We start from the raw sequence: 14782 nt of genomic DNA, 5'->3' as shown, positions 1-14782 counted from the left end.
CGCTGCAGCGGAAGCTCGGCTCTCCGCCACTGTCCAGTGAGCCGATAAGGAGCCGTGTGAATCTTGTGTCTCACTGAGCCGCGCTCGTTCACGATTCTTTCGATGTGCCATGCTTCACTGTCTCGCTGCAGCGGAAGCTCGGCTTCCCATCGACGTCCAGTGAGTGCGCCACTCAGCACTGTCCGCTGGGAGTAAGCTGAATCGTGTGCCGTGAGCTCACCGTTCCTGCGAATCGATTCACTCGGACACTTGAATGAATCGATACACTGCTTCGAATCAGTAGCCAACACTAGTTCCGAGACGTCAGTAACAACTCGCGTTCGTTTCCTATGTACACGTGTTAATGGACGGCGAAAAGAAGATACGGGAGACCAACTGGAGCTGAGAAGAAAACTTATTCCTCTTTGCATGTGTGGAGAAGAAATTACCATTGGAGGAAAATCTACTTCCGCAAGTTTGAATATAATGAAGGCACATTAGTTTTTCTTTTCAGTTTCTTGTAAACATAATTAGGTTAATATTATCTTCCCAGTTACTGAAGATTTTACAATACCTATAAGTTTATAAAATAAAACTTTAAAACAATTGGATGATATGAGTGGTCGGGGATGGTAGAAGTTTTCATTCTGCACTCGGACAGGGTATGGCGGGGCTACTCAACACGCTAACATCGCAAACGAACTAGTGGACAGGCAGGAAATTAAGATGATTTCAAAGGCAAATTCATGTCAGTTGTTAAAGATACCTGATTATAAACAGGGTAATTATATTTCGAATATAGGCCTACAGAAGAGTATTCACGCACGTAATTTTCCCTTTTCTAAAAACTAGAATTTTATAATTTTTTTCTATCAAGTGTAGCCTATTTCAGAATAAATTTAGCATTGATATTATCACTGAAATGAAATGTCGTATGGTTTTTAGTGCCGGGAAATCCCAGGATGGGTTCGGCTTGCCAGGTGCCGGTCTTTCTCTTCGACACCCGTAGGTGACCTGCGCGTCGTGATGAGAATGAAATGATGATGAAGACAACACATACACCCAGCCCCCGGGCCATTGGAATTAACCAATTAAGGTTAAAATCCCCGGCCCGACCGGGAATCGAACCCGGGACCCTCTGAACCGAAGGACAGTACGCTGACCGTTCAGCCAACGAGTTGGACGATATTATTACTATTATTAGTAGTTAAACTTCGCCTGCCCGTGGTTTAGGGTTAGGGTCCTTGCCTCCCAACCGGAAGCCCCGGGTTCGATTCTCGGCCATGTCAGGGGATTTCTACCTCGATCTGAGGGCCAGTTCGAGGTTCACTCAGCCTACATATTTACAATTGACGAGCTATCTGACGGTGAGATAGCGGCCCCGGTCTGGAAAGCCAAGTATAGGCTAGCAGCCGAGAGGTTTTGTCGTGCCGACCACACGACACCTCGTAATCTACAAGCCTACGGGCTGAGCAGGGTAGGCCATGGGGCTTGGTTTGGTTTATTAATTTTATTACCTGAACATTTAAAGAAAACCGTCCTTTTATGTTAATATAAATGTGTGCGTCTTCCCTTCCAGGATTATAAATCTGAATATGTGTCCCATCAATGGCTCCAATGACCTAGAAAGAATTTATAATGAGGATTACGGCCGAGAGGGTGAAACTCGGTGTTGCCACATGGCCTACTCCTGTCGAATAGCTCCAAGAGGTCTACCCAAGACTTTATGCCCCCATCTGACGGACGAATCACCATCAGTAGCGTCATACGCCTCAAGCCATATGAGCAATGTGGAGAGGTTTGGAATTTAATCCAGGCTTTTGGCACGCAATCTGGTGATTAGAAATTGTATACCACCACCTCCCCTATCCTGCCGGCCAATGTTCTTATAGTGAAGATATTTTCGACCAACGGGACTCGAACCGGATAACCGCGATGTCAGACCGTAATAGAGTCGCCACTTCATAACGACCATGGCTACAAGGCTTACACATGTTATATAGGCTATTACTTCAGACAAAAGACTAGTGCAACTCAAATAATTATGTGAGGAAATTGAGCAATATCATGAATCTTTCTCATTGCCAGTAATCTTTCTTCTGCTTCAGAAGGAAACTTTGCGTACTAAGATAAGAGTCAATCGATAGCAACAGGGGTATAGTAAATAGTTTGGCTGACCGTGGGCTAAATTCGTGCAAATCAAATAGCGCAAGACAGTGAGAATTCTGTTTTCTATAGAAACAGGCAGACCTCTATTGGTTGCATGCTCATATAGGTTAGGACACACAACTTGTAACAGATCTCTTATTCTGGTCTTCGAAAAACGATATCTATTCTTAAAACTGATATCTTCGTACTTCATAAAGATAATCGGTTGTATTCAATACCTTTTCATATGTATTTTCATCTCCCTTATTTCTCGAATTAAACGTAACTTCACGTACGACCTCCATGTTATTGAAGTTAGTCCTCGGTTAAACTAACTCTGGATCAGGACTAAAGTTAGTCCTGTCTAAAGCCGGATCATCTTCGGACTAACAGGAAAAGCCGTCTATGAATAAGAAAACTGCTCGTCTGTTCTAGTCCATAGTTGGTACGGTTTTAGTGCGGACTAAACACGACTATAAATCTGTAACTGAGAACCACACTATCTTAAGTCCATTTTTGCCTTTTTGAGATAATCCGGAGTGTTGATGATGAAGGAGCGCCTTATTGAGCCAGACTATGTTAAGTATTGTAAAACAATTTACGAATTTTACGAATTAGCAGTGTCAATATAATCTTTAGTCCTGAGAATCCTGTGAGTCAACTCATCCTACGTCCACTTACGATACTTTGGTTCTAAGCAAATCATAACTTGCGATAGTCTTAGTCCGTTTAAGATATTTTGGCATTAAGATTTTGTGTTACCATTGTAGTTCAAGTCACATTATTGACAAGGATTTTGTTGACCTAGGCGGGAATATTACCATTGTTTTGCATGTTCTGCTCGGTTTCGTTCATAAGAAGCAATGCGTCGTGGACGGACGTTGGTTGATCTTGCACTGCAGATAAACCAGTGTCCAGGAGGTGAGAATAATATTGATTAGTACAATATATTTCTATTTCTATGCTTTACAGATATTGAAAAGTAATTTGTTGACGTTTTAGAAAATAGTCTTCCTCTTTATGAGCCTCACAGTAATTAGCTTGTTAATCAATTTCTTTTACGGGGTTTAATGACAATGACAATGAGCCTAAGGGAACAGAAACTGCCTTTCCTTCTATGAATCTACAGGTAGATAAAACAGTGGAAGTAAGTATTAAATGCACCGCACTTTATAATCATGAAAGGTTATACTATATTTGAGAAAACATTGTTTTTAAGAGCCAATGCAATTTGTTCAAGAGCTGTTATTCGTTGGATAGTAGCTTAAAAATACTTTTGACCATAGGCCCTTACTGTTACGATGCCCGATTTTGTGAAGAAGAAGAAGAAGAAGAGGACGAAGACAGTGCAGAAAAGGTGTACACTCAATTAGAATGTGTTAAGGTGAATTCGCATTACACTGACATAGGTTACAATGATCAAGTCTCCACGCTTATTTACCCGCCGCTTGTTGCTGAAGAGACTAAAATAGAATGCAGTGCCAATTTTCAAGGGCTTGTGGGTAGTTCTGGTAAGAGATCACAGTCCCCACGAGAGCATTTCTTGGAGAGTGGCTCTAATGATACCCCATCCAGATGAAGGTGAAGATTTTGAAAATAATGAGAATGGTTGTAGGAAAAGGAAAATAAATGCTCTTTTGTGGAAGAAGAATGTGAGGAAAGTAAAGTTATTAGGTGGAGAAGAATGTGTCTCTTAAGCTGGTAAGTTAGTTGGTAAGCGTGTCCTTCGTTCTGAATGTAGAAACTGCAGAATGAAATGTTCAACAAAGGTAACTGGGGTTGAAAGACAACAAATATTTAATGAATTTTGGAGCGCAAAAAAGAGTGGGACCTTAAAAGACACATTGTTTCCCTTGTGGAGGAAAAGCCAGTTATAAGGCAACGATGTCATGAGACACAACGGCAAAGAACAGCAACAAATATTTATCATTTAAACGCGTCAAACAATAAAATCCCCGTTTGCCAAGGAACGTTTTTGAATACACTGGGGATAAGTATTCAAATGGTGAAAACTGCCTTGAAAAAGGCCAGGGGTTGTGGTATGATTGAAGTTGATGGAAGGAGTGAACACATGCCATCAGATAAAATCTCAGAAGAGCTTTGTCATGACATTAGAGCACATATTGACATATATCCAGTTTATGAGAGTCATTACACCAGAAACGAACTAAGAGGAAGTACGTAGGAAGTGAACTGAATCTATCAAAAATGTATTCTTTATACTGCCAAGAATGTACCAAGGAAGGAAAAATATCAGCAAAAGAATGGTTGAACCGAAAAATATTCAATGAATAACGATAACGATACGTGTGACAAGTGCGATGAATATAATATCCAGATAAACCAAAAATCGTCCACACAACATGAGATATCTGAAATTATGGAGAGGAAGAAAGAGCACTTGGAAGAAACCACCCGCCGCCACAAGATGAAAGCAAATGACAAGAAAACTTGCGGGGAAAACGAGAAAGTCGCAATGGTGGACCTACAAAAATGTTTACCGACATCATATTCAACAAATTCAGAGTGGTACTACCTCAGGAAGTTATGGACACTAAACTATACTCTATGTGATTCCACACTAAGACAGTCTTATTGCATGATGTATGATGAAACATGTGGTGGCCGTCGAGGAAATGAGATGGCTTCATGTTTCTTGAAATGGGCAAATAATCGTCTAACTGATGAAACACACATCGTCACAGTCTGTTCAGATAATTGCTCAGGTCAGAACAGAAATCATCAAATGATTATCATGTACTTCTGGCTTATTTCAAAATGGAAAAAATTGCAAGTTATTAACCACAAGTACTTGTTGCGTGAGCACACCCACATGGAAGTGGATACTGTATACAGCATTATTGAAAGGAAGAAGTAAAGGATCGAGACACAAAACATCTTCACTTGTAATGATTGGAAAAACTTAGTAGAAGCGTTGAAAGAATGTGTTTGGCAGATTTCAAAGATTTCTTTGGTTTTTCAAGCAAAGTCAGCAACATGATTGCTCTGAGGAAGAAAAACACCCTGGGAGAAAACGCACATATTTTTGAAATGGTTTGGATCCAGGTGAGAAAAGACAGACCATACACCCATCAGTATAAAACCTAGTTCCAGGATGAAATGTTCAAATAAGTCGATATGAGGAGGAATACCAGAAGTGCCAGGACATCTTTCCCACAAACTCTTCCTGTGATTAAAACTGTTAAGAAGTCAATTAGTAAAGAAAAGTATAAGGATTTGTGCACCATTTTGAAGTGGGTTCCAGAAGAATATCACTTGTACTTCAGGAATCTCAAGAATGAAGAATCCGTCACAGAAGACTATCCTGACTCGGAATAAAAATTGCCTGGTTAGCAGTTTTGGCTCATGATCTATAAACTTTAACATAAGCGCAGTGGCGCTCAATGCTGTACTGAATTTTATTGATGTTTTCTTCCTTGTGATTTTTATATGTTTACAATAAAGTCAATGTGAAAGGAGTTAGCGCTATAATTTTATAGTTTAACATGTCTTTCTCCTATCCTAAGTCCTCTCCACATCCTGACAAACAGATATCTGAAGTCCACAAAAGTATTTAAAAAATTAGAGAACAAAAACCCGTCATCACAGTATTAAGCCTATGATTATATAAATGTAAGATAAATGTTATTTCAGTCTATTGCTTCGACTTGTAGGGAAAGTTGCGAGTAAAAATTTGTTTTCTGGTTCTACTGTTAAGCTTACCATTTGGACTTAGGACAGTCTGGTTTTCAGGCACAGAAATAGCACTCCTACACGTGCTTCACTACGGCATTAAAAGGAAAGTTATTATTCAAAGTTTCACATTTTGGAGAGTCTACTGTCAGCTGCCCTTCATATAAAAAAGGTTATGTTCGTGGCTGAAACGGTTTCCGAAGAATGGCTATTGTGTTCTTAAGTCAACTATCATCTAAACCTCTTAGGGGAAAAATGTTTTGAAGTATGCGGTATTTTACACTTAGGACATAAAAAACCCTTCTCGTAAAATTGCAACTTTGTACGCCAAACGGTTTTGCAGAGATGAATAACTTAGTTTATGAAGCTAACCTCATTTGACACTTTAGCGGTGGAATGTTTAAAAATATTTCCTATTTCACACCTAGGATTTAAAATATATACCGCTATTTGGAATTTTGTCTTCGTACGTTGAACCGTTTCAGAGTAAGAAATTAATATATTTGTTTTCGGATCTTAACCCCCATTTAACACTCTGAGAGGTTAAATTTGTTTCAGACCTTCTGTTATTTAATACCTAGGATATAATTTAATATTTTAACTTCGTAATTCAAACAGTTTCGTATAAACGTATATTTTTGTCATCATTCCTCATGCCCCCAGTCAAAAACCCCTTAGGAGTGAATTGTTTTAAGTCCACTTCATGTTTGTAACCTCATAAAAAGAACTCAACTCCATTTACACCCGCTTAAGTTGATCCCCCCCAACTCTCCCCCAACAAAAATGCGCGTTCCTTTACTTTTAAAGGAGATTCCAAATACCAATTTTTACGTCCGTAACATCCTTAGTTTTTATGATATAAGTACCATCATACAAAGAATTAAACTCATTTTCCAATTCATTTACCCACCCTTAAATGGATGTTCCGAAAACAAAAGAATGCGTGTTTCTTTATTTTTAAGGAAGATTCTAAATAAAAATGTTCATATCTGTAACATCTTCAGTTTTTGAGATATAAGTATCCTCATAAAAAGAATTCAACCCATTTTCAGTCCTTTTTACACCCCCTTTAAGTGCACTTCACGAAAACAAAAAAAGGTTTCTTTATTTTTAAAGGAGATTCCAAACAAGAATTTTCACTTTGTAATATCTTTATATTTTGAGGTACCAGTACCCGAATAAAAATAATTCATCTCTTCTTTCAGTACTTTTTACCCCCTACCCCAAAGTGATTTTTCGGAAAACAAAAAGTATGTGTTTATATTTAAAAGAGATTAAAAATTCCAATTTTCACATCTGTAACATGTTACGTTTTAGAGATATACCCTTTTTTAAATTCACTCCCTTTGTCAGTCCTGTTCAACCCCCCCCCCCGCCTTAAATAGGTTTCCAAAAACCAAAAACCTGTTTCTTTATTTTTAAAGGAGATTCTAAATAAAACTGTTCATGATTGTAATATCTTCAGTTTTTGAAACATAAGCATCCTCAAAAAGGTATTCAACACACTTCTTAACTTTTTCACCCCCTTCCAGAAACAAAAATCGTGTTTCCTTATTTTTAAAGGAGATTCCGAATACCAATTTTCACGTCTGTAACCTCTTCAGTATTTGATGTATAAGTATCCCCATAAAAAGAATTCAACTAAGTTCACTTCTCTTCACCCACCCATTAAGTGGATTTTCCGAAAAAAAAAGTATATGTGTTTATTTTTAAAGGAGATTACAAATACCAATTTTAATGTGTGTAACATCTTCAGTTTTTGAGATATAAGTATCTACATAAAAATAATTCAACCCCTTTTACAGTCCTTTTACTCCCATCCTCAATGAAGTGTTTTTTCGAAAACGTGTTACTTTTATTTTTAGAAGAGATTAAAAATACCAATTCTCACGTCTGCAACGTGTTAAGTTTTCTATATATACATGCTCATTTTAAACACTTATCCCCTTTAACTCTTACCCTTAAGTGGATTTTCAGAAAACAAGTTATGCGTGTTCATTTGCTTTTATAGGAGAATCCAAATACCAATTTTCACGTCTGTAACATCTTAGTTTTTTGAGATATACTCATTTTAAGAATTCACCCCATTTTTCACTCCTGTTCACCACCCCTTAAGTAGATTTTCCAAAAACAAAAACAAAATACGTGTTTTTTTAAATTTTTAAGGCGATTCCAAATACCAGTTTTCATAGCTGTAAAATCTCCAGTTCTTGAAATATAAGTATCCACATAAAAGGTATTCAACCCCTTTTCATCTTTTTCATCCCCCATAACAGAATTCTCCGAAAATAAAAAATACGTGTTTCTTCATTTTTAAAGCAGATTCCAAATACCAATTTTCCTGTCTTTAAACTGTTCGGTTTTAGAGATATAGATACACTCATTTTAAAAATTCACCGCTCTTTTCAACCCTCAAAGACGGAATATCCGAAAATCCTCCCTTAATGAGCACCTACATTGTAATATGTATCCCCAAAATTTATTTCCATTATGTCCAGTAGTTTGGGCTCGGCGATGATGAATCTGTCAGTCAGTCAGGACAAGTTATTTTCTGTATATAGATATTATAATGCATGTTATAATTGGAGTACAACTCTGTTACAGATACGTGCTATCAATAAATAACTAAATAAATAAATAAACAAATAAATTCATAAATAAATATCCTGTTAAACATAAAAATGAATATCACACGGATATAATTATTATTTAATACGTTAAGAATCTTGACGTATAGATTGCCTCATAGGGATTTAACGTGATGAGACATCTAGGTTTTTTCTTATAAACTATCGATAATAAACAGTCTACAAGGACAGTAATGCAATAATTATTAATATATAATTTTAATGTTGTGAGAAACCTGGTTACCATACAGAAGACATCAGGACATAATTAAGACGGAATTAATGACTGTTAGCAGTGGCGGCATCTGACGCCACAGGACCAAGAACACTCACGATACATTATAATAATCTAAATAATCCAAGAGGTCATTCTGTATACACGAGGTTTAATTTTATTGCTTAGAAATCATTGCTATATGTTATAATACATGCTTGTACTTTACCAACATTATAAGAATAACATTTCTTTCTTTCTTTCTTTCTTTCTTTCTTTCTTTCTTACATCATTTACCGTCTAGGGTTGGTTTTTCCCTCAGAGTCAGCGAGGGATCCCACATCTACTGCCTCAAGGGCAGTGTCCTGGAATGTAACACTTTCGTCGGGGATTCAACTGCGGAGGAGGACCAGTACCTCGCTTAGGCTGCCTCACCTGCTATGCTGAACAGGGGAAGATTGGAAGGAATAAACAAGGAAGAGAGAAAGAAGTGGCCGTGGCCTTAAGTTAGCTACCATCCTGGCATTTGTCTGGAGGAGAAGTGGGAAACCACGAAAAATCACTTCAAGGATGGCTGAGGAGGGAATAGAATCTCCCTCTACTCAGTTGACGATAGGAATAATGTAATCGACAAAATTACCACTGTAAGCCAAAATTGTAAATTTCATTGTCTCGTTATGCTTTGTCCGTTGTGGCAACCTTCAACTGAGGGATGTGTTTGTAAATAAATTACCTCAAGCCTGGAGAGGCTGGAAGGATCTACGAATCTACTCTTTCAACTACACTTTCGCAATGCTGTTATTTACTTTCTGTAAAACTGATTTTCTCTTTCAGGTGGCGAAACGGGGGAGAAGAAGCGAGCAAACGGCACCCTCGATGCATACATGACGAACTCCATGAACTTCGAATAGAAGCCAAAACACAGACAAGGGACCAGCTGAACTCCTCCGACAGCAGCAAGGCGTTGGCAACGACTCTCGCAATACCGACACAAAATTATATATAAATATTTATATAAAAGTTAGTCTTTTGTGGAGTTGATTCGGCAGAGGAAGTCACTGTTTACACGACATTCCTTTCGTGGAATATTTAAACAGTGTCTTTATGGATCCATCTTCAGAATATTATTACTATACCCTGAAATAACTTTATTTCCTTCTACAGGGTGTAACAAAAATGTACGGCAGAAACTGCAGCACACATTCCTTGCACATAGACAAAGAAATTATATTATATGAACATGGGTCCGAAAAAGCTTTGTATTCATGTTACACCGCATTTCTCCAACTCATTACTCACGGGAAACACACAAGAACAAAACGTACCAGCATACCACATGAAACTCTTTCTCGCAGGAGATGTTCAATATGCCCTCCGTGAGCTTTGATACATGCTTGCCAAGATCGTACTGATCACTGGAACAGTTGATGTTACTCGTAGTAAACAGGCAATGAAGTAAATCGCATGGTAACAAAACACTGGCGGTACACCTGTGATAATGACACCATAACCGGACGTAACCAAGACTGCATGTTCCCCATGATTCTAACGTTCTGTTCTTGTATGTTTCCCGTGATTAATGAGTTGGAGACAATGAGGTATAACATGGAAACAAAGCGTTTCTGGACCCATGTTCATATAACATAATTTCTTCATCTATGTGTAAGGAATGTGTCCTGCAGTTTCTGCCGTACATTTTTGTTACACCCTGTATATTCATGAACTACGAGGAGAGACCAATAAGTACGGAATACTTGAAAATGCAATACGTTATTGTTAACTCGAAACATGTTGAAATATTTGAACCAATAACTTCAATATTTCGATCCAAATTCACTCTCTAGTTCTATATTCATCAACTTGATCAAGAAAACTAACTGAGTAAGAAAAATCTGTTATAAAAACTTTAAATAATTTTAAGAAGACGAACAGTATCAACCTGGTTTTCTAATTCAGACATTCTGTGAGTTGTCTAATAACTGAACCCCATCTTCAATCATTTTCTAGTCAAATGTTTAATTCTTAAATCAAGGTGTACCATTCCTGCCCTGATGTTATTTTATTTCAGTGCTTGAAGTATCATAGTCGTCAGATTTGGATACTCACTGCAGCGTGATTTCAGCCGTCAACTTGTGATTGTGTGCTGTTTCCGATTGTCTCTTGTAACTCGGATTATGAAGAAGAGGAAGCAATTTGTCAAATCTCAAGGGGAGTTAACGTGAAATTCGAGTCCATTTATATCTCGACTCCGTACACTGTACCATCAGTGAGCCACTAAGGAAACGATGTACGAACGAATGACTTTAGTCAATCAAATTTGCACCACCCTCTAAAGAAAAAAGTAAATAATTTGCATCCTCATATGGAGACTCTGAACCAGAAGAGGTTATTATTTTTATCAGTTCATATCAAAAACTACAATAGTATCTCAGGTTATAGGAGGCGCTGTAAGGGGTGCGGTCACTCATTCAATGATCATGATGATGATTATAATTTCCACATTTAGAACTACCCTTTTCGTAGATATTCCCTAAAAGCAGTTACTTTCCAGATTAATAACATTCCAAAATTTGAACGTTAGCAGCCTCGGCCGCTAATGTCGTCAGAGCAACATTTTAGTGGAATTTAAAAAGCGCATCATAAAGAATGCTCTTGGTAAACAAACTTGTTGTCATTTACATCGTTGCACAGAAACGTACTTAATTTTGAAAGTGCAGAAAATATCAGAAACATTGACTCAATACAATTTCAAAATATTTTTGAAACTACATCACATTGCTCACAATGTTTGAAGAGCTGTAACTTAAATATATTGTAAGTACTACGTGTGCAAAGAACTTTAGCGGACTCGTCCTATTATTTACCTAATTCGTCTGCTAAAAGCTTGCTCTTCGTAATTGATAATTAAGTAACTATTGGAGTTTTCGGACGCAACTAAGTGCCAGAATTTTGTCCTACAGGAGTTATTTCACGTTGTGGTAAATCTGGCACATTTGAACAGCAATTTTGGATACTTCGGACTGCTCAGTCTGAGACTCTCAGTCTGGCAGTTAGCCGTTGTTACCTAAGATACTACATTTGATCCCTGCTGAGATCGGTGGCATACTTAATGTAACAACTTGACATCGATGGCTTCCGGTACGTTACGGAATTACGGCAGAGCAAACTTATATCACCCGGGCATCTGTTAATATTGTTAGCAGTTAGAATAGACGCTGAACGAATACCATTATCATCATCATCATCTTCGAATTCGCCTGTCTGAAATACAAAATAAAATATTTTGAGATTAGCTGCCAATAAATGGGAAGCGAAGAAGGAACGAACTTAAATCGACAACTAGTATACTATAATTATATATTTGTGTACCCGTGAAAAAATTCTCGAACCTGTGTGTAGTTTATAAGAATGGCAAGGTATTTTATTTTCAAGTGAGCCTTCTACTTAGAACTACCTCGTACTTCACGCAACTTAGTACAAAGCGGATGGTTAGCCGCCTCTCTATCGTCTATCTAATAAGAAACTCTGTATTCTTGCCTCTGTGCCACAACACGTGAGTATCAAGCAAGAAAGAAGAGTGACAGCTTTTAATCAACTAGCTGTAACGTTGATTTTCACTAACTAACAATTCACGCCTTTTCTAATCGGTAGTGATTCAAAGAAGATATTTCGAAACAATGTTAGCGCAACAAAAAGTAGCTTATAGTATCTCGACTACTTTTAAGTTACCATTTAATTATACTACTTGTCATACTCCTTATATAGGAAGTATTAAGACAGATATGAGTTTACAAGTGCACGCAAGGTAACTCTGGTACACTGGATTGGAGCACTTAGGTTGAAGTCTGGATCATTTTCCAGTCTTCTGTTCATAAGATTGAATTTGTGAATATTACGACAAAATATGCACAGTTTAACACCTAATATTGTAATTAAGAAGACAAAATACATTGTGTATCAGAAGATTAACCTGAGAGCAATTTGGGTAGGAAATTAAAATGATTAACACGAAAACAGTTTTTGAAGAGTTGAAAGCTTTTGTTTCTCCTGGATTTGATAGTACTCTAGTTCACTAGTGCTTCGGTAAGACCCAGAACGAATGTAGTCAGGTAGTAAATGGACTTAACTTTTTGCTTCTCTCACAGCATTAGAGAGCAATATATTTTTGGAATTTTCAATTTATTAAAGAGGAGAGACTAGTAGAAGAATAACATTTAGCTGCATACTCAAAGCTAAAGACATGTTTGACTAATGAATAAAACCCTCATTTTTATAACACTTAAGACGAATTATAAACATTGATTTACAATAAAATAATTTATCAATCATGTCTTTTTGATATTATTATTACCATTTCTTTCTATTTAGGAAAATAGCTGATCTATTACTGACACGCAGAGAAATTCTTATATTGAAAGGTAAGAAGACAATTATGTTCGTAGTGATTTCGTAATCTATGTATATATATATAAAATAACATGTCGTGACTGACTGACTGATTCATCGTTACCGAGCCAAAACTACTGGACATAAAGAAATCACATTTTGGGGATACACTTATATTAGGGTGTAGCTGCTCACTAAGGGAGGATTTTTGGATATTCCGTCGCTAAAGGAGTCAAAAGGGGAGTGATTTTTTAAATTGAGGATATCTATATTGCCCCCTTTATTCCCGGTATGCTCAACTGGAGAGCGAAAGTCCCAAGCGTGGACAGTTCGCTGTCTGGATTTGCTTGCTTTGAAAAGGCAGGAAAGAGACAAGGATTAACAACAATCACATAAAGACATTTAAAACAACAGGTTTGACATTTATTTAAAAACTAACACTGAAAACACAATTTTTAACAAAATTTAACAATCGAATCTTGATGGATTTTAACTCAAAACTCTTCTCTGCAAGTTGCCTGAGACATAACACCATCGTTCTTCAACCCTTTCGAAGCTGAATTTTTAACTGAAACGTATAACAAATATTGTTATTAGCCTATATCAGGCTTGAATAAAGAAATTAAATTTATGTTGGGAGAATCCCCTCTTAATAATGGTGAAATTATTTACACGTTCTATGAACATTAAATATCAATGAGCTATCATGGCTCGTAAATGCTTCTATGGCATCCTAGGCTATCCTATATTTCGTGATAACATCTATACTCACATGAAGAAAACTTCACTTTCTCTCAAGAAATTAATTAATTATGGCGTCATTGACTTCGCAATAATCTATCAGAAAATTTATAACAAAGTCTTCCTCCTCGTGGATAAGTCTAATTTGCATTATTATCACTATCTAAGGCGAGTTCCATTGAACCACGCTTCGAAAAAATGTTATTACAGAAATGTTAATTAAAGCATGTCTATTCTAGACTTAACATTATTAAATTACATTCTCATAATTATTATTTCCACGAACTCTATCATTATTTCACTGAATAACACGTGATGCTAGTTAATTCTTATCATTTGACGCCTTAAAACATGAAATTTACAATCTCTACAAATATGGGAATCTTTGCCCTCACTTGGGAAATAGTACAGACTTATTCATTCGGGTCTGGTACCTCAGTGTTGCCTCAACGTAAATTTAAAATAAAATTCAATAAAGGTTTAGATCCACATAAATTGAATCATCCTAAACAACGTTGACAATAACCTGGGTCCAACATGGTGAACACATGGCCAGGTCAGAACATTTTAATAAATCACAGAACAATGTAAATCACTACAACACTCACTCAACATTCACAAAAATGACACACGAATGTTATTTACATATATTACAAGCGGATTCTAGAATTGGAATATTAAATTTTGATTATTATCATCTGCTCATGGAATCTTAAGATGACGGTATCGGTCAAATATCAGCTCACGACCCTCACAGAAATGTGATGAAATATGGGCGATTCAGAGATAATAAAGCTCTCACTACGTTGGTCACAAAGAAATCAGCGATTTAATATTTAGAAGAATTGTCGACTACAAACACGCACATTATACACCTCGAGCCCATGGTTCATGAGTCACGATTAAAATTATTATTACTTTAAACCTTACACACATCATTTAACACGTGCTCTAACATTTGCAGACGTCATGGTTCACCAAACACATACTTCCC

General features: G+C 37.0%; 1 protein-coding gene across 1 annotated transcript in view; it reads left to right on the top strand.

The window, feature by feature from the left end:
* Positions 1-12983, top strand: part of Drip (aquaporin homolog protein drip) — a 483076-nt gene extending 470093 nt beyond the window's left edge. Inside the window, exon 7 of the mRNA XM_067138074.2 lies at positions 9496-12983. Coding sequence (XP_066994175.2) covers positions 9496-9572 — 77 coding nt within the window. The 3' untranslated portion in view covers positions 9573-12983. The remainder of the gene's footprint in view (positions 1-9495) is intronic.
* Positions 12984-14782: the final 1799 nt, after the last annotated feature.

The sequence above is a fragment of the Anabrus simplex genome, chromosome 1 (assembly GCF_040414725.1).
Source record: "Anabrus simplex isolate iqAnaSimp1 chromosome 1, ASM4041472v1, whole genome shotgun sequence".
Taxonomy (NCBI): domain Eukaryota; kingdom Metazoa; phylum Arthropoda; class Insecta; order Orthoptera; family Tettigoniidae; genus Anabrus; species Anabrus simplex.
The sequence above is the reverse complement of the archived record's forward strand: the minus strand, read 5'-3'. Positions and strand labels throughout refer to the sequence as shown.